The sequence below is a fragment of the Etheostoma cragini genome, chromosome 14, assembly GCF_013103735.1.
Source record: "Etheostoma cragini isolate CJK2018 chromosome 14, CSU_Ecrag_1.0, whole genome shotgun sequence".
Taxonomy (NCBI): Eukaryota; Metazoa; Chordata; class Actinopteri; order Perciformes; family Percidae; genus Etheostoma; species Etheostoma cragini.
The window spans coordinates 9,772,159-9,796,996 of NC_048420.1; the positions used below are offsets into that span (position 1 = coordinate 9,772,159).

At 40.1% G+C, this 24,838-nt stretch overlaps 1 protein-coding gene across 2 annotated transcripts in view; it reads right to left on the minus strand.

Annotated features, from left to right (window-relative positions):
* Nucleotides 1–18,973: 18,973 nt before the first annotated feature.
* Nucleotides 18,974–24,838, minus strand: part of trappc3 (trafficking protein particle complex 3) — a 6,403-nt gene continuing 538 nt past the window's right edge. The window contains exons 1-5 of one of the 2 annotated variants that reach the window (XM_034891236.1): nucleotides 24,067–24,268; nucleotides 22,857–22,954; nucleotides 21,549–21,648; nucleotides 19,561–19,743; nucleotides 18,974–19,407 (exon numbers count right to left, since the gene is read on the minus strand). In XM_034891236.1, the coding sequence (XP_034747127.1) occupies nucleotides 19,288–19,407; nucleotides 19,561–19,743; nucleotides 21,549–21,648; nucleotides 22,857–22,954; nucleotides 24,067–24,108 (543 nt within the window). In that variant the 5' untranslated portion in view covers nucleotides 24,109–24,268 and the 3' untranslated portion in view covers nucleotides 18,974–19,287. Of the gene's footprint in view, nucleotides 19,408–19,560; nucleotides 19,744–21,548; nucleotides 21,649–22,856; nucleotides 22,955–24,066; nucleotides 24,269–24,838 lie in introns of those variants that run through there. The other variant, XM_034891235.1, reaches the window with a different exon arrangement.

Below are 24,838 nucleotides of genomic sequence, written 5' to 3' on the forward strand. Positions count from 1 at the left end.
GTTGGCAGTGAAGGATAGCTGGTCATCCTGTGTCACACCCAGGTTCCTTGCAGTCCCTGTAGGGGACACTACAGAGTTCTCAAAGGTGATGAAGAGGTCAAGGATGGGAGAATCATGGCTGTAGCCACTCTGCCTGTCGTTCAATGACCACAAAATACTTTGTAGTAAACAAAAAATCTCGCAATAAATTGTAAAATAATTCACAGATGTTTCTTCAGAACTTAATTTAAGTTAAATGTTTGACAGTGTGTTGAGTCTGACTCGTTTTATGGTTTTTCTGATCATACTATTCTTATGTGTGGTATCTATCAAAGTGAAACCATTTGGATGTGTAAACATGATGTCAGAAACAACTAAATGGTAATATGTGGCAATTTTTTTGGCAAAGATTTAATATTTTTATTCACCACACTCAGGGCAAGCATGAACAACAATAACACTAACACTGACACTGCCTGTTACTACTCAAATACATATAAAGGAGAAGTCTGCCTCAAGTCAGGAAACTATCATACAAACATTTAAATATGAAAAGAGTTCAAGGTGTTCAGCAAACAAAAACAAACATATTCATATTCAACTGGTTCAGGTGTGTATTGGGAACATTCCCCATTGGCTCTTAGATTTGTATAGAAATATATCAGCTATCAGGGGAACAAACATGTCAACAGGGTCAGTGAAGAGTCTCTCCAATTAGGGAACAGAAAACATGTGTTTCAACATGTAATCTGTATATAAGATGTTCTACAGACTTCAAGAATGAAAGTTCATTGGGCTTCTGTCTTACACATATTTGAGAATAAAGTAAAAAATGTACTGTATGTCTTGTTTAGTTTTTAAGTACACACACGCTCATTTTTGTCCTTTCAGATACCGTGGTCAGTAGCAGCTCGGCTTCTCTGCGGAGTTCAGCAGGTAGGGAAAATACTCTTTTAGGACCCGCCACTGAAATCTCCAAGGCTTTGGGGCGCGTCATTGGCCCAACGCTTCAAAACACTCCCCAAATCCTGGAGATCACCCTGAGAGGGAACATCTGTGGCTGGGACGGGCTGCAGATGAGAACAGACTGTGCTATGTATGTATGTATGTGTGTGTGTGTGTGTGTGTGTGTGTGTGTGTGTGTGTGTGTGTGTGTGTGTGTGTGTGTGTGTGTGTGTGTGTGTGTGTGTGTGTGTGCGTGGTTGTGTGTGGTTGAATACATAGTTGGCTAGGTTATGATTTATGTCAAACTGCATTTAAGATCATGTATGTGTAACATGTATCCTTAGGTGAACACATAATTACTACGTATTAGTGTGTGTGTTTTTGTGTGTGTAGATGTGTGTGCCATCAAGGGGTACAGTTCCGATTAAAGTGAGGCTGTTCACAGGGTATATAGTTCAGTATTTTGGATAATTTGTGTGAACAAACCAAGAAGAGGCGTGTGTGTCCATCATGTCTTAACTATTAATTCACATTTTCGGAGCATCATCCTCCTAGCCAGTTAATCAGTGAGGCACTATTCAACAACAAGGTGATTCAAAGTTCTTTACATAGGCATTAAGAAAATATATAAAACACATAGCTATGGCAAGACACACATACTGTAAAAAGAACAACTAAAGGAAATAGTACTGACACATCAACAGATTCATTGACATGGCAAATTTTTTATTTATCTTATATTATTATATATATATGGTATTATATTATGCTGTAATTTGTCTGGCACAGGTAACGCTTTTTGTTTCCTCATGAAACCTTTTTACCCTGTTCTTGCAAACTCTAGTAATGCTACTACCATGCTAACCATGGTACAAGGCTGTAGTCCTTACCAGTCATAATACAATAGTTTGAATTGCCTTAACTTAACTTAACCTTAACCATAGAGGTGGCAGATGAGACAACTTCTGTACACACAATTTAAACACAACGCAAAGACACACTGTAGATGCACACTATTTGTAAGGTGCACACTGCAGACTTATCAAGAGGCCAACAAACCTACACACTGCACATACATCGCACTCTACTTTATTATGGTACATCCACATGACCCACACAATCCCTGCATATAGTCGCTACCCGAAAATCATATGCACAACACAAACACACTGACACACTCTAGATCTATTGCACACACACACCACCCACACATGCTGCATTTGCAGCCAAGACCAACTCTGACGAACAGCTTAAGCAGATTCAGTTCAGATAAGTTCCCATCAGGTGTGATGACTGGCGGACCAAGGGGTTACATCCAAAACTCCACTCTAAACAGGGAAACGGGCGTATATTTAAACAGGTCGTTGCAAAGTAGCCAAGGAAAGCAGGACTATGTGGCCACCTCAGCAAACAGCTCGATTAAAAGGATTTACCATTGATTTCTTGGTTAAAGTTACAGTGGAAATATTTGGACAAAAAGCCGCTATCAACATGAATTACCACTGACATGTTTGCACGTTTGAAAAAGAAAGAAGGGAAGAAAGAATGCTAAACTTGGTGAAACTTAAGAAAAACAAGAAAGATATAATGGGAGAAAGAAACAAAAAAAGACATGGTGGAGATGAAAGTGGGGTGCAGATTTTATGAGGGGGCTGTGAACGTCCCTGATGTGCTTTACGCTGTGGGAAGCATGTTGGAAGCTAGGTACACTCTAGTATGTGGTTTTCCCAAGGCCAAGCAGATCCAGCTCGAACCACCTTTCTCTTATAGACACATAGAGTTACACACCACTTCTCAGAGGGAGGGAGAGCGAGGGTTTTCCTGTTCATGTGGAAAAAAGAGGGGAGGGAAGAATGAGCGGAGGTAACCCTAGCCACCAAGGTGGCCCTCTGGTAGGGCCCAAATCCTACTTTCACATACACACACACAAGTGAGCTAACCATGTGGGTCGAGGCACCGTGCATGGACAGTTGGGGTGGGGTCTGGACACTGTTGAAACCTCTCCCTGTTTTTGACCAGAGTTACATTACATGCCCATGGGTGTCTGGTTAAGAAAATAAAGCAGTGCGTTGGTCTAGTCCTTGCTCGTATATAAAGCATATGTCTCCCAACACAGAAATCCAAATTCCAAAGGCAGGCATTTAGCAAAGCTCTTCAGTTCTACTTCACTGTGGCGTGAAGCTCTCTCAAACCAAAATGTGATCATCTCCATTTTACAAATAGTTCCAAAACAGCAAGAGTACGGTGCCTCATTTGCAGCATTGCAGGGTACTGGACTCAACTGACACTGTCAGACACAGAGGTATTTTTCTGTGTCTATATCTGGTATTCACTTTCTTTCCGCTCTCTCCATCATTGTGTCCTGCTCTTTCCTCCTCACTCCATCTTCCCCTTTCTCTCTTTCTGTCTCTCTCTAGGGGACACGGTGCAGGCAGACCTCTGCATTACTGCTCTGATCCTAGAGAAGGGGGATATGGATACCATAAAGCACTCAGCTCTATAAATGTCTCACAATCCAAATTCAGCACCTGGCAAAATATTATCCCAGCAATGCTTTGGTGACGTCCTCAGAAAACATTGTCTGATAACAAATTCTCTGTCAATAACGATATCCTACTGTATGCAGTTTAAACTGATAACAGTGGCATATTTACTACTTACACAAAGGGGCATTGTGAACTAATGTTTAGGGTACAGTTCAATTTACAGTTACATTGTGACAACACCAACAGCATCTACAGCATCAGTAGCCGCCTAAGCAGTGCACTGGTCTCATGTACTGTTATATACTGCTCTTTTATACATTAAATAACTTTATTGCATATAATTTACTCTGGTATCCTCTCTAGTAGTACCTAGTAGCTATCAGTAGCCTATCTAAGAAAACATTTTGGAAAAAGACAGGCTGTGGACTCATCCAACCAACTATCTTTGGGAGGGGAAAACTCTCTCACATGGTACAACCCATGCAGAGGCCTTGTGTCAGAATGCGGCATGTGTGTAGCCTACGTTTAGAGAAGATAGACTAACGTGACAAATGTAAAAAAACAAATCCTTGACCCGCCCGAGAGTGAATTCTCCCGATTATACACCCAGAGTCTGGTTGTTGTCTGGGTTTCCATCACGGTCTAAAGACCTGTGAAGATTAGGCAAATTAGTCCACTGAAGTAGGACAAATCAACATGACGGAGTAAGGGCTGCTGGTGGTCGTAGCAGCGAACACACTGAGATTACATGACTTTGACTGACAAGATAAGACGTCTGACTGATGAAGCCTAAACAATGGATATTATGTGGACAACTCCAGGGCTCTGCTGGGTTGGTTTGAGTTAGGAACCCGAGAATGATATGAGTCTCATCAACCAGGCAAAAAGACTGCATCCAAAAATAAAGAAAGTTCACAAGCGTGATAGGAGGGCATAGCAACTTATGGTTACCCTGAGAAACAGTTCAGCTTCCTGTCAGCATAACAAACCATGTGAACACCTGTGACATGTGACCTCTGACCTGCTTATCATGGTACATCTGCTACAAAGATGGACTGCATTCAAATCAGGCTGGATGTCAAAAACATCCTATTCTTAATTTCAATTTTGTAACCAGTTAGCGTCAGCCCAATAAGACTGAAAACACACAACTAAATGAGGGTCCTTGGCTACTGTATATGGGAACCAAAGAGCTGCAACAGAAGCTTGGACACGTTGAGCCTCAGCAACCCTCGCCTCCACATGGAATGACTTATATCCACTCTCTGACTGCCGTGTCGTGTTTTTCGTGATGAGAATGTCTTAAGCCCGAGTCACACTGCACTGTTAAATAATAACTTCAGGCTTATTGGAGAGGTAGTACAGGCCAGGGGTTAAAAAATGGACAAAGAGAAAAAAAGTAGAAAATGAGACAGAAATGAGGGAGGGGATTCTCTGCTTTTTTTTCCAATGATGCGCCGATTGTTAAAGAATCTAATAATTACTGCCTGGCATGCATTAATAACATTTCACTGGCTTGCGAATGAAAGCCTTGTTAGCAGATTGTGTGGCTGCCATGTTACAGATCTTTATCAAGATTTTCAATTTGATAAATAAAATTGTTCCTTTAGTTTAATCCCAGAACCAGGCTCAGAAGTCAAACATGCTCATTTTTAATAGGCTTTGGCGGCTCAAAACTACAACAGAAAGATCTCGGGTTACCACATCTGCACTCTGCACGGTTCACAATTGGATGGTATGGATCCAAGATAGTGACCGTGATCCAGTGGACTTGATGCGACCTGGACTACCTCAGCCGGTGCACACTGAAAGTGATGGAGAAGAAAAACAAAGGGCTGGAGGGAGGGAGAGGAATCGCAGAGGAAATGAATATCTTACAGTGACACATGGTGTGAAAGAAAGAAATGTCTCTCTCGCTGACCTCCTTGTGTTTTTCATTCCTCCCCTGTCTCCTTCCCTCTCACCCCTTCCTCCTCCACCCCTCACTCGCGCTCCGTGCCGATTGAAATATGCAAGCATAATAGTCTGGGAAATGGGATCGAGAGGTTTATGAAAGAAAGTGCGTTTGGGTTGGGCCTGCTATGTTGTGTTAAGCCTGTGTTGAATACCAGTGAAAGAGATTTACGCTGTGTCAAAGCCATGAATGTAAATTGGAATTATCATTTTGAAACCATAATACCATGGAGAAAAATTATACAGGGGAGAAGCTGAGTGACTAGGAGATGAGGATGGAGTGGGGTATTAAAAAAGAGGAAAATGAATGCCAAAAACTGATCAGGAATGACTTAATGGATATCTGGTTTGGTGTGGTTTCTCTACATGTGTAGAGGCCAGACTTCATCCAATTGAACTCTTTATTCCACCCTCTATCTAGAGTGTGTCACGCCTCTGTTAAACCTTTTTTGCCAATTAACCTATCTACTTATTCTAATCTCCTCTCCCATTTCTGATCCCCTCAGCTAGCCAGAAATCTTCCACAGCACGAGATGTCATTCCAGTTTCACCTCAAAAGTTTCTTGAGCAATAGTGTGCAGTGGGATGACCAATGTTCCCCTCCAGCGCAGGACAGCTTTATTTGCCCTCACTCATCCAGACAAGGATAATATAACTCAATTATCTCGCACCACTGACTTCATAATTACCTCGGGGGGAGTAGGCTCTGTGCGACAGATCACCAAAGCTTTATTAAGAGAAACCAATCGGGGGGCCCTCAATTAGATTAGATTGATACAGTAAATCTGGCAACAGACACTGCCCTGAAAAATCATCCAATTTAACCACTTATCTAATGCAATAGTCTTTTCATGCCACCTTCGAGTGTGGCCGTCTGGAATATAGCTATAAAGACGTTTTGACAACTACTTTTGTGCATTCCCCGGTCTTAGGTTTGGCTGTGACAGAGTTGTTAACTACACACAGATAACAGGTAACACCCATACAGGAAGGGTGTCCACAGCAGATACAAGAGGGTCACTTTGTAACCCTGGGGCCTTAAAGGCAAGCGCTGATCTCAGGGAGCTATTGAAGGATTTTGGAATACTTATAAAAAGTCATTCATCATTGGAAAATTCGGACAATGTGTTTTGTTTGTCGAGTAAGGTCTAGTAATACATTTTATTAAGTCAAAGTTGACTGAATATCATGACTTTATTTCACTAGAAGTAAGTGATTGTTAGTTTGAATCAGGTATGTTGATGCACAGGCACATCAAAAACATTCAAGGCAGTTGTCCACAGAACAGTGTCTGATTAGATATGGTTTCATAATCTTGCCACACCAGGGGCTCGGCCACAGAACCTCTGTCGCCGTGGGCAGGTGCTGATCTCAGGGTGCTTTTATCTGGGTGATGAGACAACTGGCCTCCCGACATTGATTGGACAATGGCAAGACTGCATGATAATGCAGAATTTTAAACTACTGTCAAAAAAGAATTAATAAATAATGTATAATTTATTTTCACAAAGATAAATTAGTGGCAAACAGATGTTTAAAGCTGCTCTCTTTTGCATTGACTTTAATAGCGTGTGAAGACTCAATTGAAAAGATAAATAACTTAAATTCACCTTTTGAGATTAAATTGTGATACATTTTACATACCTTAACATTTTGTGAAATCTTTCCATGAACATCAAAGATTTAGTTTGGAAGAAATTGGTGAATTTGTTTAAAGTGTATGCAGTAGAACGTTTTAATGGACTGTGGGTTCAATTTTTGACACATCAAAAATCTGAAGGGGAAATTTGAGATAAAGTTCCCAATGTTTGTTGTAAATAGAAATAAAAATGTTGGAGGAGACAGCTTTAAGACAAAGAGTGATAGACTTGGAGACTGGGAAAAAGCAGGACACATTTTCTGCTGTATTGGGTCTACAGTTTGATGTAAGTTTTGACGTAGCATGTACTGTTGATTTGTTATGAATTCTAAAAGTTGAGATTATTAGATGGCTGTTGTAGCGCCACCATCAGGACTATTCACATACAAATTGGACTGATTAAGTTTGGATCACTAAAGAAGAAGAAGAAGAAGAAGAAGAAGAAGAAGAAAAAACTACTACTCTGCCTCTAAAAAGTAGCAGTGCAGGGGCTATTATATTATAATAGCCCCTGCACTGCTACTTGCAAGAGACACACGCAGACTGACCTGGCCTGACTTGGCCCCAGATGACGGTTCACATTTCCTACGCCCACTAGACCGGTCAAACAAGTGCATCCCACTTCCTTTTCCTACAGTGACCTCGTCTGACAGCTGTGGCAAGCATCCACACTCCTCCCACCTTCTTCTCCTGGAGCCCTGAGACAGAAACATTAGTCAGGAAACATTGTTACTGTCCCACTGTCTTTCATGCAGCATGTCACATGAAGCTGTGTCTATTGGCCTATAGAAAGTTCACTGATGTTTGCACGCTTCAATAAACATCAAGAGATGTAGATATTTGATCATAAATGATTCCATATTACTGACAAATACGGACACATTGTACACGCACGTACTGTACCTATACACAAAAAGAGAACATATATAGATTTTGAGTCATTTCAGGAAATGGAATAATTATGCATTTCCTTGCACTGCTAGTTGGTGTTACAGGCCTACTTGGCCTCTAGAACATCAGCAGTCAGGCGGGTCTACAGGTGGTGTGATGTACACCGTCACACACTTTACATAAGTGGCCAAAATGGGAAAATGGAAATATCAGATGCCGTTTTTCAAGCACGTTACTTGCTCCTATTTTTAGGTAGTACTTTTTTTTAATGAGGTACACAACTCTATAAAGGAGCTAATAAATGACACACATTTCATGGAACACTCCACTACGCCTGGCATTTTTTCCTTGCTGATTCAAACGTCCACACCTTGAGCTACTGAGTGCAAGGTCATTTGTGCCATTCGGTTATTTTCGTGCTAGCTATAAATGTTTGTGGTTGGGCTTACTCACTCATTTTCTAACTTGTTTTTATTGTGCAGACAAGTGATTATATAAATGGTTGAAATATCACTGGGTTACACTGTGAAAACCCATCCATCCATTAATTTATCACTTCATCTGAAAGCCTTTCACACCCACACTTTCTATTATTCCTGTTTGTAAACTTAAAGAACCATACGTTAGATTTAGATGTTTTAGCTTACTGGCTGTAAACCACATAAAACATTTCCAGTTTCTTATATTAAAGTCACATTATTTTATAATGTATTTCATTTTAAGTTAAATCAACTACTTTCATGCGAAAGCTTTCAGAGCTTGTTGTGAAAACCTATGCATTGTCGCAGGTTCATGGAAGCTCCATATCATTTCAGATTAATTTGCCAAAAAACATCACATTAAAGAGTTATGTTGTCTAATGTTTACATCGGAGAGGTCTTACAGAATTTTTCTTTGTTGTTTTTACATCAAAATGTTGAGATTAATAACATTTACCATGAACAGGCCCTGCTAGTAACAGCATTATTATGCTGCGGAACTATGTCAAAATACAACAAAAAAAAGAATAAAAAAGACAAATGTTAATAGATTAGATTAAGTTTTTTTTTTTCCCAAATGGGCTAAACATCATCAGCCACTGGCAATGTCCTTTAAAGCAAATTAACCTTGTCATGAATTTGTCTACTGGAGAGACAGTATATGTATGTTACATACATATACTATGTTACATACATATACTGGAGACACATGTACAGTATATGTATGTTTCAAGGACAACGATGTTATTGTTGTGGTGTGTGCGTAAGTGGGGGTCAGGGGTCACTGAGGTGTGCTGGTTGAGGGACCGCGATGACTTCACCTTGTTATAATTACACACTTACGTTAAAACACTAATTTCTTCCGAACACATTCACCCCCTGGTTTATTATTTTATGTTCCTTTACCCTCGTCACCATTGTGCACCAATCTCCTCCACTGACATGTTCTCCCCAGAGCTGGTGTTATTGCTAATAAAGTTAGTGTTGGAAAACCAAACAAAGCATGACACAGCCCTCCATCACCTGGCCTGATGATGTCATGACATTCCCCGCTTAAACTACAAGCCCACCTTTCTCCTGGCACGTGTCAAAGATTGGTGAGCCATGGGCAGGTGTGTGGGTGTGTGTGTGTGTGTGTGTGTCTGTGTGTAAATCAGTGACATTTTTTGGAGGTTGAGTAGTGACAGGGCATGTTTTAAGAGCCCCCTTTATGTTGTAAAGTTGAACCAGACCATGCAGCACCGGAACTGGGTGTAAATGGGGGGGGTTGTGTCTCTGAACAGTCCACTCTTTAAACTTCCATTACCAGGTCCACCCAAGCGGATCGAGTATTCATGGTGGAGGTGTCACCATCAGGATGGTTGCTGCCTCTGGCCTCAGGTGTTAGAGTAGATTTAGTGTTTCAACCAAATTCTGGTTGCAACACTTCCCATTACTACAAACTATAGCCACATTAGTGAGATCATTTAGGATTCCGCCTTAACCTTAGGTTTTTTATCAAAAAAATACTTTGAAGTTGGAAATGTTTTTGTGTTGTTCAGTAACTAAATTCATACCAATCAACAGTAGCTGATTTTAAAGCTTCTACTAGGGAAATTATGTAAAAACAGTGGATCAACTTAAACACAAATGACACAAATTATAAAAATGGCCTTGTTTAGTGCTGCAAGAAAAAAACGGATCGCATTTTACTTGAAAACAAATGCCCTTGATGTAGTTTAACAAGATTAAGTCTCACTCTATCGGCTCTGTGAAGGTGTATTTATGCCGAGCAGTGTGTTGAGCTTACAGCTAATGTTAGCATGCTTATGCTTAGCAGGTACTGTTACCTGTGTCTACCATCTTAGTTTAGGGTATCGTATCACCATGCATAACATTTGCTACTAAGCACGTTAGCAGCTGACACTGATAACAATGTTTTAGTTAAACAGGTATTTGGTCATACAGGCGACAAAAGGGTAATGGCCCACCAAAGTGATTACAGTTAATCCTGAGACATGACGGTTTGTATCAGATTTCACGGCAAACAATCAAATAGTGGTCGAGAAATCTTATTTAAAACCATTAAAGTGACCCTCATTGTGGTATCAGAGGAAAAGTACAGGGATTGCTAATGTCAAAAGAATGCATCCTCTAGAAACCACGAATGCCTGTATAAAGGTTTGTGGTAATGTATCTGAGTGTTTAAGATATTTCACTCTGGATAAAGGGATGGGACAACCCTCCCCCCCACTCCCCTCCACGCCAAGGAGGACATGGAGGATTAAAGACTGTCTATGATGGACTTCAGAAGAAGTAATTATCTTCATTAGATTTTCTGTGCGCCGGACATAACAATTTTCTGAATGCGGCCAGACTGAAAAATACAGAGAGTTGTGTTGAACTGAAAGTCCTAATTAGCTTTGTATCAATGCATTAGGCAATTGCTTGAATGTAACAGACGTTCATTAATATGAAAAAATAACGCACTAAAGCTTTAAAAAGGGTTATCCTGTGTTAATTGGTCTGATTTGGGTTAAGAATAGAGGGCGTTGAAGAAAAATGCTGGATTCACTGCCGTGTGGACAAAGACTGACAATGAACTGGTTACTCATGGCAGATTAACGTACTGTCATCACTTTCATCTTGGCTAAGGCATATCTCACTATTTGCGGACAAAGGAGAGATAAAAGTTAAGAGAAAGAATGTGAATGTTGGATGCTCCCTTGCACTTAGAGTCATGCTTTTGTCTTCCAAAGCATATCTCAGAGGACATCCAGGTCTCATTCACTAAGCTCCGCTGGCTTTTATTTCCACTAAAAAATGTCTCCATGGTGTATGCTGCATACCGAGTGCAAGAGAAACCAAATGTAATTCTTGTCAGTGATTATGTTTCACTTTCCTTCAGTTCTTGGGAATTTGGTTTTGGTTTAACTGATTATTGTTACATTTCTGAATCAATGAAACGCTTTCATAGAATAAAAAAAAGAGAAAATAGGAAATAATTACATGGTCTCACAACATATTAAACACAAAATTAGTTCATAATCACTGTGAAACCACAGTGTACCCAGATGACAGTGGCTGGAAAGACAACAAACACAAAGAGAATCTCACTTGAGTGAGTTAGCTACCCACTCTTGAAAACAAGACACCCTTCTGGTGACATGAGGTAGGCTTCTGGTCCAGACAGTACAGTGAGACGTGTGGGACTATTTGTGGCTGCGTATATACATGTGTGTGGTTGTAACATGGCCACAACGATCAGAATCTGTCTGGCTTTTTAATTTTTCCCTGCATGAAACTAACTGATATATTTAACTGACAGTCAGAGGTCCAGACACTGACCTGCAGCATTAGAAGCCCGGAAACTATCCAACAAAATGCTACACAGCTTTTGACAGCTTCCTGCCTCTCTATCTGTCCCTTTGGATCAGGACCCAGTGGGTGTTTTGGCTGGGTTAGATTTACCGAAGATCTAAGCAACACTGAGCACAACCAAGCCAGTTAATTGGAAAAAGGTTTGTGCGTTATGAGGTCCGCGGAGAGCGCTTTCAGCACCTCCGTATTGAATGAGTAACAAAATCCCGGAGGGAGGCACATAGGTGAAGCAGATGCACACATGTTCACGTGTGTAGGGAGAAATCCTCTACAATATGTACGCATGCAGACGCAAACATCACAATTTCAACGGCATACAAATTAAGAAGAACTTTTGGCGCAGTGCTCATATTACTGAATGAAATTAGCAAGGTAATGGGAAGGGCAAAAGTTGAACTTTCAGCTACACATGTTTGGCACGAACATAGCCATTTGAGAATACACTCCCATTATGCATCCCAAATGTATATGTTGCATTCAAAGGACAAAATATAAACATAGGTATACGTGTCCTCTTGCACTTTCACGGAGACTATACAAAGTCAAGTACAACAACTTTCCTGTATCGTCAACATATTCTCTTATGCTAATGGCCTGCTCAAAATCCTACATTGTTAGCATAAATCAGACTTTTGCATCTTGTTAAAGGCGTCCATTTTGCAACTATATACATCTGGAACCACAGGACTTTCATGACAGGCAATACCACTTCTGCTGCACTAAGATGTATAAGCACTATATCTTTCACAGGCATTATGGATCAGTGAAGAGGCATGAATATTGCATATTGGCCTTTCCGATGAATACGCCCCAATACATAAATCTCTCATCCGGCCTTTGTATCACTGCCCAGCAAGTGAACAAGAGGTCTTGAACTTGGCAACCATAGAAAGACTTTGAAGGCTTTAAAGTTGGGCAGACACGCCACCACAGACATTTGCAGTATTGGGATGAAAAAAACACTACACTTGATGATAATAATATATAGATAGACAATGTAAACACTTGTTTGGCTTTGTCATTAATGAAAAAAAGGTTAAAGAGCAAAAATTATAGAATTATGCCTTCAGTAGCTGAGGTGCGAAGACAAATTCATTATTTGCATCACTCACCCTAGTAGCAGAGCTCTAGAAAAGGCGATGCCAGTCAAACTACCATTACAAAACTAAAAAATATCAATAATAATAACAATCAGGCTATTGGTCTGTTACGATTTTGACATTCATGGATCCAAGAGGATGTATACTAATGACTTTGGTTGTCCCCATAACTATAGGGCAATCAGGAGGTTGACATTTCGGTCACATTTTGGTAATTTGGGGTGGTTTTAAGCTAACTTTTATACTTTTATAGACTCCCACAAATATTTTTACAGTAATACCTGTTTTGTAAAGGATGAATTGTAATAACTTTGGTGATTGCCACCAGCAATGGCAGCAACAGACTATCGTTAGCAGCTAACCCAGTAGAATACACAATCCATGCACCCTGAGCCCTAGAAAGAGTGCCGCTTCACGGCGACGGAAAGCACTGAGCACACACGCACAGCAGCGAGCAGTAACTGCCTTCGAGGCAGGTAGCCAATTCGGGCTGAAAGACTGAAAGGGACAGTCGGCTTTTGCCAGCTATTCTGCTTGTGTTTGATTGTTGCGTTGCACAGTTGTTTATTCATGTAGAGATCTTGGTCACAGAAACAGTCTAACTCAACAATTCAGTACCACACACTCTTTTCACATGTTTTAAGTATGTTCTTACATAATGTGATTTGAAAGAAATCACAAGTTTTGCTTTACCCTAACTTAAACCCCACAACCAGGTCAAACTACTTCCTAAGCTATACTTTGTGTGATGCTAGTTAGCAATTGTAAGCATGCTAAACTAAGATAGTGACCATTGTAAATATAACTGTAGCTACTCATTAGCATGCTAACATTGTCAATGTGAGGATGTGCCGAAGTACAACCTCAGAGAGCCGCTGGCAGGCTCTAGAAAGCTAGTCTTGTTTCAACTTGCTAAGAGTGGAGAAATTGTTCTCTGTCAAAATATAAATGACAAAATGACTAGCAAAGAAAAGGAATTTGGTGAATAAATGGTGATAGGTTTAGTGTCTGGTCTGGCAAAATGTTTTGATTTCATTACTGAACAGCTAAGCATTTCCTTGACTGTTGTTTGTAAAGTATGTGACCACCACAACGTCCCACAAATGTCATACATAACTTTTTATTTGTCTGAAATCATAATCCAGCATGTTCTCAATTGGGAATCTCTTTGTTCACACAAAATGGAGGAATTTACCTGTAGCAAGGAATGCTTAATGCATAATCAAAACACCAAAGTATTGTGTTAAATCATTTACAAAATAAATACTAAAGTAAAGTCGTTAGAATTGAAAGGTCAACATTTTCCATAAGTAATGAACTGCTAGCATTTCTTCAAGGGCTTTTTACTATTATGCAATTGAATGTGGTTAACTGGCATAAATATTAATATAAATATTAGTTTAAATGGAAACACATAATTAGGATTTTATTATTATTATTAGTTATACTTAACATTTCAAATGGCATAACATTTAATACGCAGTTGAATGGAAATATGGCTATTAATGCCCCTCATGCATCTCCTATTATGGGAATTTTATCATGAAACTTCATCCATCAGATTCTGTATTTTCCAGTGTGACAGCTTGAGGTGTTTTACATGGAAAGTCATACTCACAGACGGAAACGTCTATTGCCTGCGTAATAGCACATCCAGACCGCTTACAATGACATTGACTAGTGTGAAAGGTGCTTGAAGTGGGCGGATAATAAATGACTTGTCGAAGACATAAAGCCTTTGGGCTGGTGTTTAGATTTATACGGTGATATAAGCTCGGATATCATGCTCTAAAAGTTAGATGGATGACCTGCTCGGGAGACATGCGTCATCAAAAGTACTTTACTCTAATCAATATATGGTGTGTGCTTTGTCACTCTAAAATTTAAATGTGACACACGCACACACGGTCGGTTGATGCTTGGCAGTGGTTAGCGGCGATATCCCGTCCAGTGCAGCTGGTGTGCAGCCTCTAGGCAGCCCTGTGCTCTGGTTTGATTTTAGTCCAGGGTAAACCAGGTCTTTCACATTCCTTCTTTTCAATTGGAATCAATGTATGTGTTACTGCCTGATACTGAAATAAATAATATATGCTTACATATGTGCATTTGCAGGAAAATGCCCTTGAATAATGAAGTCTAAGGTGAGGTGCCGTTTGCCCTCAGGGCTAGCCATAATATAACATGACACTTTTTTTTTTTTTCTTCTTTCTCTCAAACTCATTCTCCTTGCTCCATCTTCAAGCGAGGCCGTTCCAAGCTGGAAAGTTCTGCTGCTGTTACATAAACCGCTCGAACGGCTGCAAGGTCAGGAAAAAGGGAAGAAAAGAGGGAGAAAAACAAGTTAAAAGTTGAGTGTATTGTGGGAAAATGAAGCTCAATGATAAAGAGGATCTGGAACGGGTAAAACCTGTATCATCAGGAATGACTAAAACCTCCTCTTCGTCAGATCCTGAATAAAAAAGGAAGAACAAAAGAGCAGGAGGAAATTTGAAGCAGAGTGAAGGCAGCTTAGCAGCTCCCATCCAAAAAGCCTGGAAGAAAGGGAAGGAGGAAAAACTAAAAACAAGGCATTAAATGGCTTGATGGCGTCCAGGGCTGCGGCTGAAACCCTCATGGAACCAGCCAGGTCAATCCTGAGACAGAAAAAAGACTCAGCTTTGGACCGGTTTCAAACTGACATGTCTTCCTGCACAGAAGATGTTTTCTTTGTTAACTGGAATCCCTCGTGACACTGGTGATCCAGGTTTTTACTGAACGGGTTAGCTGGATCTGATCCATGCTTTTATTTTTAAGCTTGGAGAAGTGTTTTACTACTTGTGTTTCTCATTTCACCCTTCAAGCTAAACCTCCTAATGACCCAAACGTAACTTTTGGAAGGCCTACAAACCTCTCACTTTCTATTGGATGTGCAGTCCATGCTAAATAGTTGCGCATCGCAGGAGTTATTAGATTTATAGTTCATCATTTTGTCTGGACGTGGGTGATGATTCATTATTCAAAATGGCTGGCAGATGCTGTAGCATATTTCAGTGGGTATGGAATGGGACTGAAAACCAAATCTACTCATAATCCCTCCTCAAAACCACATCCATGTTTATGTACTGATGTGGATATGCATATGAATCCCAAAACGAACCGCTAAAATCTCACTTTCTCCACAAACAACAAGATGTGTTTTCGCAGACAAGTGCAGAGCCTGTGAATTACGTAACAACATATCTCGTTTTCTTGCGAGCACCAGAGACACGCTCATTAAATCAACCACCTCTTCACTGCCTGGGAACATTATTCTGTCTGGATTTTTTTTTTTTTGCCATGAACACACTTGTTTGCTGCATTCTCTTTTTAAAGAGTGCTGTCCATCCTGCCGTCATCTGCATTTTCTCCAGTCAGCTCTGACCTCACCTTAGAGACAGCCCGTTTCCAATCAGAAGCAGGCCATTCCCAAAAGGTTGACTTTCACACATCTTTTTCTTTGGTTTAGAGACTGCTCTCTACCCTTAAGCACAACAGCAAAACATTAATAATACTAAGAAAATGGAAAAAAGATAGAATGATTGAAACAATGACTGAGAAAAGTGAGATAAACGGTGGATAGAAATGGATGGAGTGGAGGTAGAAGGAAGGGATGCGGTGTTCAATAAGTGCAGGTCCATACCAGGCTGTGTGCTGGGCTTTACTGTCACAGCGTGCCATTCACCATTTGTTTCCCATAAAGGCCACATGGAAACGTTTAGCTGGCTTAAAGCAGATCGGTGCACGTTGTCTCGGGCCTGTAACATTTGCTACTTGTTTTTCAGGTCTGTCATAATAAAGTTTATTGAAAAATATAGGCAACTGCAACGTGAACTAAACTAAAACATAACATAAAAAAATTACGCATGTGCCGACAGGACACACCAAACTAAACTGTGTGAGGTATAAGTGACGGGATATGACCTTATCACAGAGGATTGCATTGTGTTTTAAATAATTATGAGAGAGAGAAAGGAGGGGGGGGGGGCAACAGATAATAATAGCATCTTCGAAGCAATTCCTTATGACTTGGAGAGGGTCTTAAGTGCCTCAACAACAACTTCTTTTTTTCCTCCTCGTGTTTTCATTCTGCAACAGCATCTGCAGTCTTGCAAAGGGAATAGAAATCACAGATGGAGAGGTTATGAGGAGTGAAGTCATAATGGAGCGATGGCTATTTTGTAGTCTTCATACTTTAACTGGTAAAACTGTGAAAACAATCAACACCAAACTCTCACTAGACTAGACTAGAATTGGTCGACCTTTTAGTGGTGGGACACATATTTGTGTGTTTGGATAAGGTCCTTCTAGTCTGTATTAACACCTATTTGTGAGTACAGTGGTTGTAATAAATTCATCATCTGCCCTCTGGCCTCCATGTACAGTATGTGTGCATATGTGTGTTTGTTAAGTCAAATTCCTGCGAGCATATGGCAGAGTGATACAGATTTTCACAAGTACACAAACCCAGCTGTCCGTCCTTTCCCCAGGTACACAGCAGTAATTCTGCCAAGTAATTTGCATTTAGCTTCTGCACAACAACTATTTCCTGCCCGCTTTCTATCCAACATCCACATTGCAGGCCTACAGGGTGCATAGATATGTGCACGTAATGCATTGAGAGCTCGCCTAATGGCCCGTGAGGCTTATTGCAAGCCGACTGCCCTCGAGATGCTTCCACTTTCCACTCTTTATCCTTTTAAATGAGCACTACCCCAGACAGGAGACGGCAGAGGCGTAGGACGGTAAATAATAGAAATGAATTACATCTTAATACATCTTGCTTGGCTTTATAAAGTACAAAGACTGCACGTTGTCATCGTTTGTCTAATCTCCAGCCAAATCAAAACTAGAGTCATATATTGGCATTGGCCACTTTACTCGACTACTGTGAACTGTCTGCTCTTCCCATATTCATAATCTGAAAATTAACCTTTTATTTATGTTTTGTGGCAGCTCAAGCCTTTAATCCCACAAAAAAGGGACTGTTTTTCTCCCACAATACCCACTTAAGCCTTATACTGAACTGATGAGGCTGCCCAAAGCTGAGGAACGTAATGTCCACAGCAGCCTCTGGTGGCTTTTTGGAGAATTTTACTTTATGTGCCTGGACACTAAAACTATAAAGGCACAAATGGGTTTGTGTAATAGCTGCTGTAAAATACGATGTGTAGAGCCCAAAACGTTTCCAGCGGCTAATAGCTGACAGATTTCTCTAAAAGCAAATCCATATCTGACAATCTCATCCTCTAAATGCTTTGAGCAGACTAGTGATTTTGGTACTAATGTTAAAAAAAGACAAAGAATAAGAAAAACATGACTAATGTTCTTGTGGTATCCAGACTACATTTAATGGATAAATATGTTCTAAACCAAGACTGCGGATGATTTGTGTGTGTGCGTGTGAATGGCCGCCTGTGTTTTCAGTTATTGACGAGGTGTGCAGTGGGTCTAAATGACAAGTTCTGTTTGTTACTTCTGGGTGATGTAAAACCATTAACAGGTGTGATAAGCAGAACCAAGCACTGGTGACACATGCGCTTGCAAACACACACACAGAGACACTTGTCCTCTGTACCACCGTGTGTGTGTGTGTGTGTGTGTGTGTGTGTGTGTGTGTGTGTGTGTGTGTGTGTGTGTGTATGTGAGTCTAGGATCTGTGCAATGAGTTGAAACTACATAAGGCCACCCAGCAGGCATGTTATAAGTCTTTCACTGTCACAATCACATAAGAAAAGCATTATGTGGAATATGTCGCTTTTATTTGACATATCCATCTACATAAATTAACATGCCATATGATTGGCAGCAATATATAATGTGATTTCTTAAAAAAAAAAAAAAAAAAGACAAACATAAAAACATAATGATCTTGGGGCATTTCACCCTTGCACAAAATAGAGAAAAAGATCTATACATGGCCAAATAAAAATAAATCATTCTTTCAAGAAACATGACAGATATTTGAACTATGAAGAAAAAGTGACTTAACATGAGGGATGGTGACAGATAAATGGTCTGAGGCATTCTCTTCTCCTCAACAGCAACTGCTGTCATTTAGGCACAGACCTACAAAAACCCTTCCCTCACACTGGACCACAGAACAGTGCCAAGGATTTTATTTTGTTTTTACTCATAAAAAATTCAACATTGCAGGGCCATTTTATGATGTTGTGTTATGTTTCCATAGTGTACAGTGTTTCTTTTCCCAGGGAATCTCAATAGTCTCTTCTAATTCCTAGCATTCTTCTCCCAACAACACAGAAAGAAGGAGCGGGAGATGAAGATACTAGAAATTGAAGAGTGTGGTTAACCACACATCTTGAAGTTTTGAGTTTGTTCATTCACCCGTTGATTCTGTAAGTGAAGGTGTTCTTCAGAGGACTCAATCCTTGCTAAATGAGACACAAGTAGTTGAGGGAAGGAACTTTTCATTTCCATCACTCGTCTCCTGCTGGGAGATTCTCTTCAATCCTCTTGATAAACTTCATGCGGATTTCTGTCACATTGTCCCCTCTCAGAGTGTCCTGAGCAAATCTCACATCCACGGCCATCTGGACCTAAATCAGAGACATGATCACTTACACTTCTATGCACAGACCGTTTTCCTCTTGGTAAAATTGTTGCACAAATTTGCACAGGAAATCTATCGACTACAATATTCTACGACTTTACCTTCAGTGTAAAAGGCGTAGTGAGTGTGTTGCCCTTACCATCTCCAGGGCTCCTCTGAGGACCCCACACAGCAGGTTGGAGTAGACCAGCGTGCTGTGGTTATCCGGCAGCTCCACAAAGTCTACCAGCGGGTTGTTCTCAAGGATGAGGGAGAATTCATCTCCTGCCGGGCTCCAGTTGGTCACACTGGGGGTGACTCCCAGGTACATCTTAAATGCAACCTAACAACCAATCCCCAGGAGGAGTAAGGAGTGGATAAAAAAAGAAAACAAGTGCAGTTTGTTCACTTGAAAGCAGTCATTTTTGATTGCACATTTATTTAGCTGATCCTATTCACACACACCTGATTTTTGATAACTGCTGTCTGTTGCTTCTGGTCTTCTGCAGCACTTTGTTTCTGTGATGTGTGTTGGCATCCTTTCTCACGCATGCACAAATCAAAGTTCGCTCAGGCTAATGAAATTGCGGTCAACGCAATGAAAATATTCACTAGCGCTGGACGGATTTATTATATATTTTTTGATTTGTAAAATGGATGGAGTCTGAGCGCAGTCTTACCCCAACAAAAGAAGTACTTTTAAAAACACTGAAAAGATTATATTGGCTAATAGCACTAAAACTTCATTATGTCTTGCTTTCCGAAACAAACCATTCATGATCTAGAAAACCTGTTTTTGGACAAACAACATACCTCTGTTATATATTTCCCTGATGAAGGACTGAGGAGGTTTCAGAGTTTAGCTAAAGGTTGTGTGATATCCTCATGCAAGGCTATCATTGCACCTTCCAAACCTCTGTTTCCCACAGTGGTCCTCCATTTACAGACATAACCCTTCTCTTCATGACCAAGAGCCAGTACCCTGAGCTGGTGTGGGGTTACATCTGTGGAATGACTTCCCTAGTAGGCAGCAGTAACACCTTGAAAACAGCTGGAGTGCTGCTGAACACACAGACAGGCCTGAGCACAGCCTTTCATTGTCTGCCTACATCTTTCGGGCTATCTGACATTAAAGTGCCCATAATATGCTCATTTTCAGGCCCATAATTGTATTTAGATGTTATGTTAGAATAGGTTTACATGATTTTATTTATTTTTGGACTGCACATTGCACTTTTAACCCTGTGTGTTGAGCTCTCTGTTTTAGCTACAGAGTGAGGCATCTCACTTCTATTCCATCTTTGTTAGGAGTTGCACATGCGCAGTAGCTAGTTAAGGACAATTACCCAGTCAGAAGGAGAGTATGAGGGCGTGCCACGCTAGCAGCTAGGCGAGCATTATAACATGTGTCACAAAGTGACGTACGTTTGTCACAGAAATAAAGGCTGGACTACAATAGAGCTGTTTGGAGCAGTTTGTGAACAGTGTTTTCTGTTGGAGATGGTAAGTGCCTTTTGGGTGGACGTTGGGCTTTTTCACTTTGTTAACCCATTACATCCACAAAAAAAGATATAAAACAAATTAAATATAGGGAAAAGCCAAAAAGCATAATATGAACACTTTAGGGTAGTCTGACTTTTGCGTAACAATTCAAGGATATGTAAAAAGTCTAAGTTTAAAGTACATTGCATGGCAACAGTATTATGATCAGCCAGGTGACTGAATAATAACAAGACTCCTAACACACATATATCTTGTTGTTTTAGGGCTTAACTAAAAGTACCTGGACTGTGAAGCAGAGAAAAGGTATCACTGAATGTAGATCACCCTTCGGGCAGATGAGTTTACATTTCAGTCCACATGTACTGTAGATGAATCCTCACCTTCTGAATATCAAGGTAACTATCAAACAAAGCAAAGAGGAATGCGATCTTGGCCTTAAGTTTAGAACTGGGACTTTTTCTGAATGTACTCGGTCATAATCGTCTCTTTTCACCCTCCCAAGATCCCCCCCTTTCGTTTGTGTTTTACCATCAACATCAGTCTATCTAATCTTTTCTTTTTCTGTGGTTTCTCCCTCTCCTCCCTCCCTCCATTTTTGGGAGAAAGCCACAGTCACGCTCTGATTGGCCTGGAAAAGTCTATTACCTTAGCAATGACATCGGCTGTTTCTCGGAAATCCTGACACCTGCCGATACTGGAGCGTGCCAAGAAGTCCTCGATCAGACGCACTCCGATGTTATAACCCCTATGAGAAACAGAGAGAGGGGCCAGATAATGAGATAAAAAGTCATTCTTGCTCTTCATAGTAAATTAAAAGTCCTGAGGAAATTTATAGTAGCAAAAAGAAATATGGTTCCTAATGTTTAAAACATTGTTGTGTCATACACTTGGCAAAGGATGATAGTTGTGATTAGAAGATCAAGTCAACTTATCCTAACTAAAGAATCTAGAGCCAACTGATGCATCTTGATCCTAACATGATCTGTCTCTGACCACTCAGCTGGCAACTGGCAGACTGGGCATCTCAGAATCACTGCCTTTTAAGGCCAGGTAAGGCAAGCCTCATCCTGACTTAGCTTGGAAAGAGCTTAAGGTTGCTCCACAACCAGTTAAGCAAAATACAACCAGTCCAAAGTCCTGTCACCATGACAGGATGTTTTGAATTTTTGAGTTATAAACCCATCGATTTTTCTTAATCTTATTTTAATGGAGAACGGTATCCAGCATTCCAGAGATTTTTCTACCTCATGAAAACAATGTTCTTTTCTTCAAACAACCTGTAAGTTATAAAGAGGTTACAAGGGCAAAGGGGAACCTCTCACACAGAAGTGCTGAAATAGAAATAAAACCTGATTATGTCATCGCTCTGCTCTAGTTTGGGTTAAGGTATATTATGAATAGAGTGCAGGAGAAAGTGTCAGAGTAGTGTGAAGGTACGAGTTAAAGGGAGACATCAGAGAGGCCAGAAAGTAAAAAACACACTTCTATTTACTTGGTTTAACAAGCAAACTATAAAGTTTAACATACTGAAGCAAAGTAACTCTGTTCTGACAACATATGTGTGTGTGTGTACAGGGAATACAATCTAGCTAAAGCACAGTAAGCACCCATGTCCACCAATGTAGTTATTAAAGAGAATTGAGCTGGTATACACTAATAAATACAGCAAGTTTTACCTGAAACCTTTTACTTTTCCTCATAATGATGAATAAAGTAATTAGGGTGGGTTAAAAACAGGTAATTAGTGCTAAAAAAAAAAGAAGGACCCATTCAATTGTTAGACAAAATTATGCAATGACAAAATAAAATGTTTTGTGTGTATGAATCAGTTTTAAAAACAAATTGTGTTTGTTTCACACCTGGAAGTCCTAACACAAATGCTTGTCATCTACACTATGTGTAAACTACAGTTGGGGTTGAACGTAGTTAATGACAGCAAATGGAGATACTTACATCTTGTCCAGTTGTTTATTGACTTCCTCGTCATTCTCGTAGTCTTTACAGAGCTGGGTGACCAGGGCACCGTAAGTCAGAGTGAACAGCTCAGAGTTCTACAACAGAGAAAACAACAGGCAAACTATTATGTGGTGATGAAAATCCCATAATAAAAAGAAAAACATGCATCCTCCTTGTTAAATGTGGAAAACTAACTGGGACAGTCCTTAAATTTCCATAACCAAAAGTGCATCTATAATGACATGTTAGAGGGTAGCAAGTTTTAAAACAAAGAGGGAATGATCAAATCAGGTAGAAATGTCTAAATGCCAGTTCATTTAATTTCTTCTTTCATTTCAAAACACAAAGCCACCCTCAAAGATATGCTAAACAAAGCAGTAGGCATCCAGGTAAAATGAAGAGACACATAAATAGTGGTCAGTAGTGCCTTGTGGTTTAGAGTTAAAATGATAACAAGGTCCACACTCTTTAATATAGCGTAGACAGTTACTTTGCCTATCTTTAGTTTATAAAGCATTTTTAATTTTTGCACAGGTCAAGGCTAACATACAATGTCTTCAATTTGGACAGAGGCACTTAACAAAAGGTTAATTTCTGCACCAGGAGGGCTAACAAATCATGATATGGACAGCTCCTGGTGCTGAAATGAAGTCTGATAACAGTAAAACAAAATTACTATGGTTTTAATAAATGATAATTCTTTAAAAAAAAAAACACTATATACACTTTATACTTGATTAAAATCGTGTATAATTTCTAGTCTTCACTGCAATTCTAACTTTATTGCCATCTCCAACAGTGCAAATAAAAACTGAACCATAGACGAAGACCTATATATATGTGCTATAATCGCATTTATAGATTTTAATTTGGAAATTATCTTCTATCTAAAAAGGTGAATGGTCTTAGAGAGGACTACGTACAGCTACGAAGGCTAGCTAGCTAACTATTTATGTAGCTTCTGAGCTACAACGAACTAGCTAAACGTTGCACTTCCTGGCAACGTCAGTATTATATTCAATCATGAAATAAATACTTTTCAACTGGTTCAAATGCTATTTACGTATCTAGCTAGCAACACATGTCAAACGAAATACAGGGCTAAAGAGTAACGTTAATTTAGCTCGCAGTAGCCACTTGTTTTGTAAGCTAGCATTCTGCTAGCTAGCTAGGTTTGGCTGATGTTAATCCTGCGGGAGTCGCCTACCATCTTCTTGCTGTCTGTTGTTCGGTTGGATTGCCTGGACATTGTGGAGAGTGTTGCAGGCTTAAACAGGTGGCGACTCGATATTAATCCTTTATTTATTTGATTCTTGTTTAGCAGTTATTTCCGTAATCACAAGTGTAGTCACACACGTCCACCAATGCCAAGCTAGCTAGTTTAGACTATAAACTTCCGGTCGTAATTTAGAGTAAACGATTTATTGAGAAAATCTAGAGTAATACATATATGCACATATATGAAAATAAACAACACATTAGAGAAAACAAAAACAAAATATTGTCGTAATAATGTCCATATACATGCCTAGTTCCATTATTTTTGCAGGAGAATCACATTTCCCTTTATTTTGAAGACACAGTCATCTAATTTCCGGCATTGCTTTGGTAACTTTACTAACACCAGTCAGCTGTCGCCAATATTTCCTCGGCTATTTCCACTTGGCATGTTGTTTTATCGCCGTCATGCGTCCGGGAGGGGAACCTAGGACCACAGCGAGACCTACTCCTCAAAACGTTCTCAGGATTGACCACACGGTGGCAATATGCCTATCACTAATACATATACAGGCCTATACATGTAATGTAACTATGACTTTTGCAGCTGTGTCAATGTGTGTGTGTGTGTGTGAGAGAGAGAGAAAGAGAGAGAGAGAGAGAGAGAGAGACAGTGTGTGTGTGCGTGTGTGTGTGTGTGAGAGAGAGAAAGACAGAAACAGAGAGAGAGAGAGAGAGAGAGCGACACAGAGAGAGAGAGA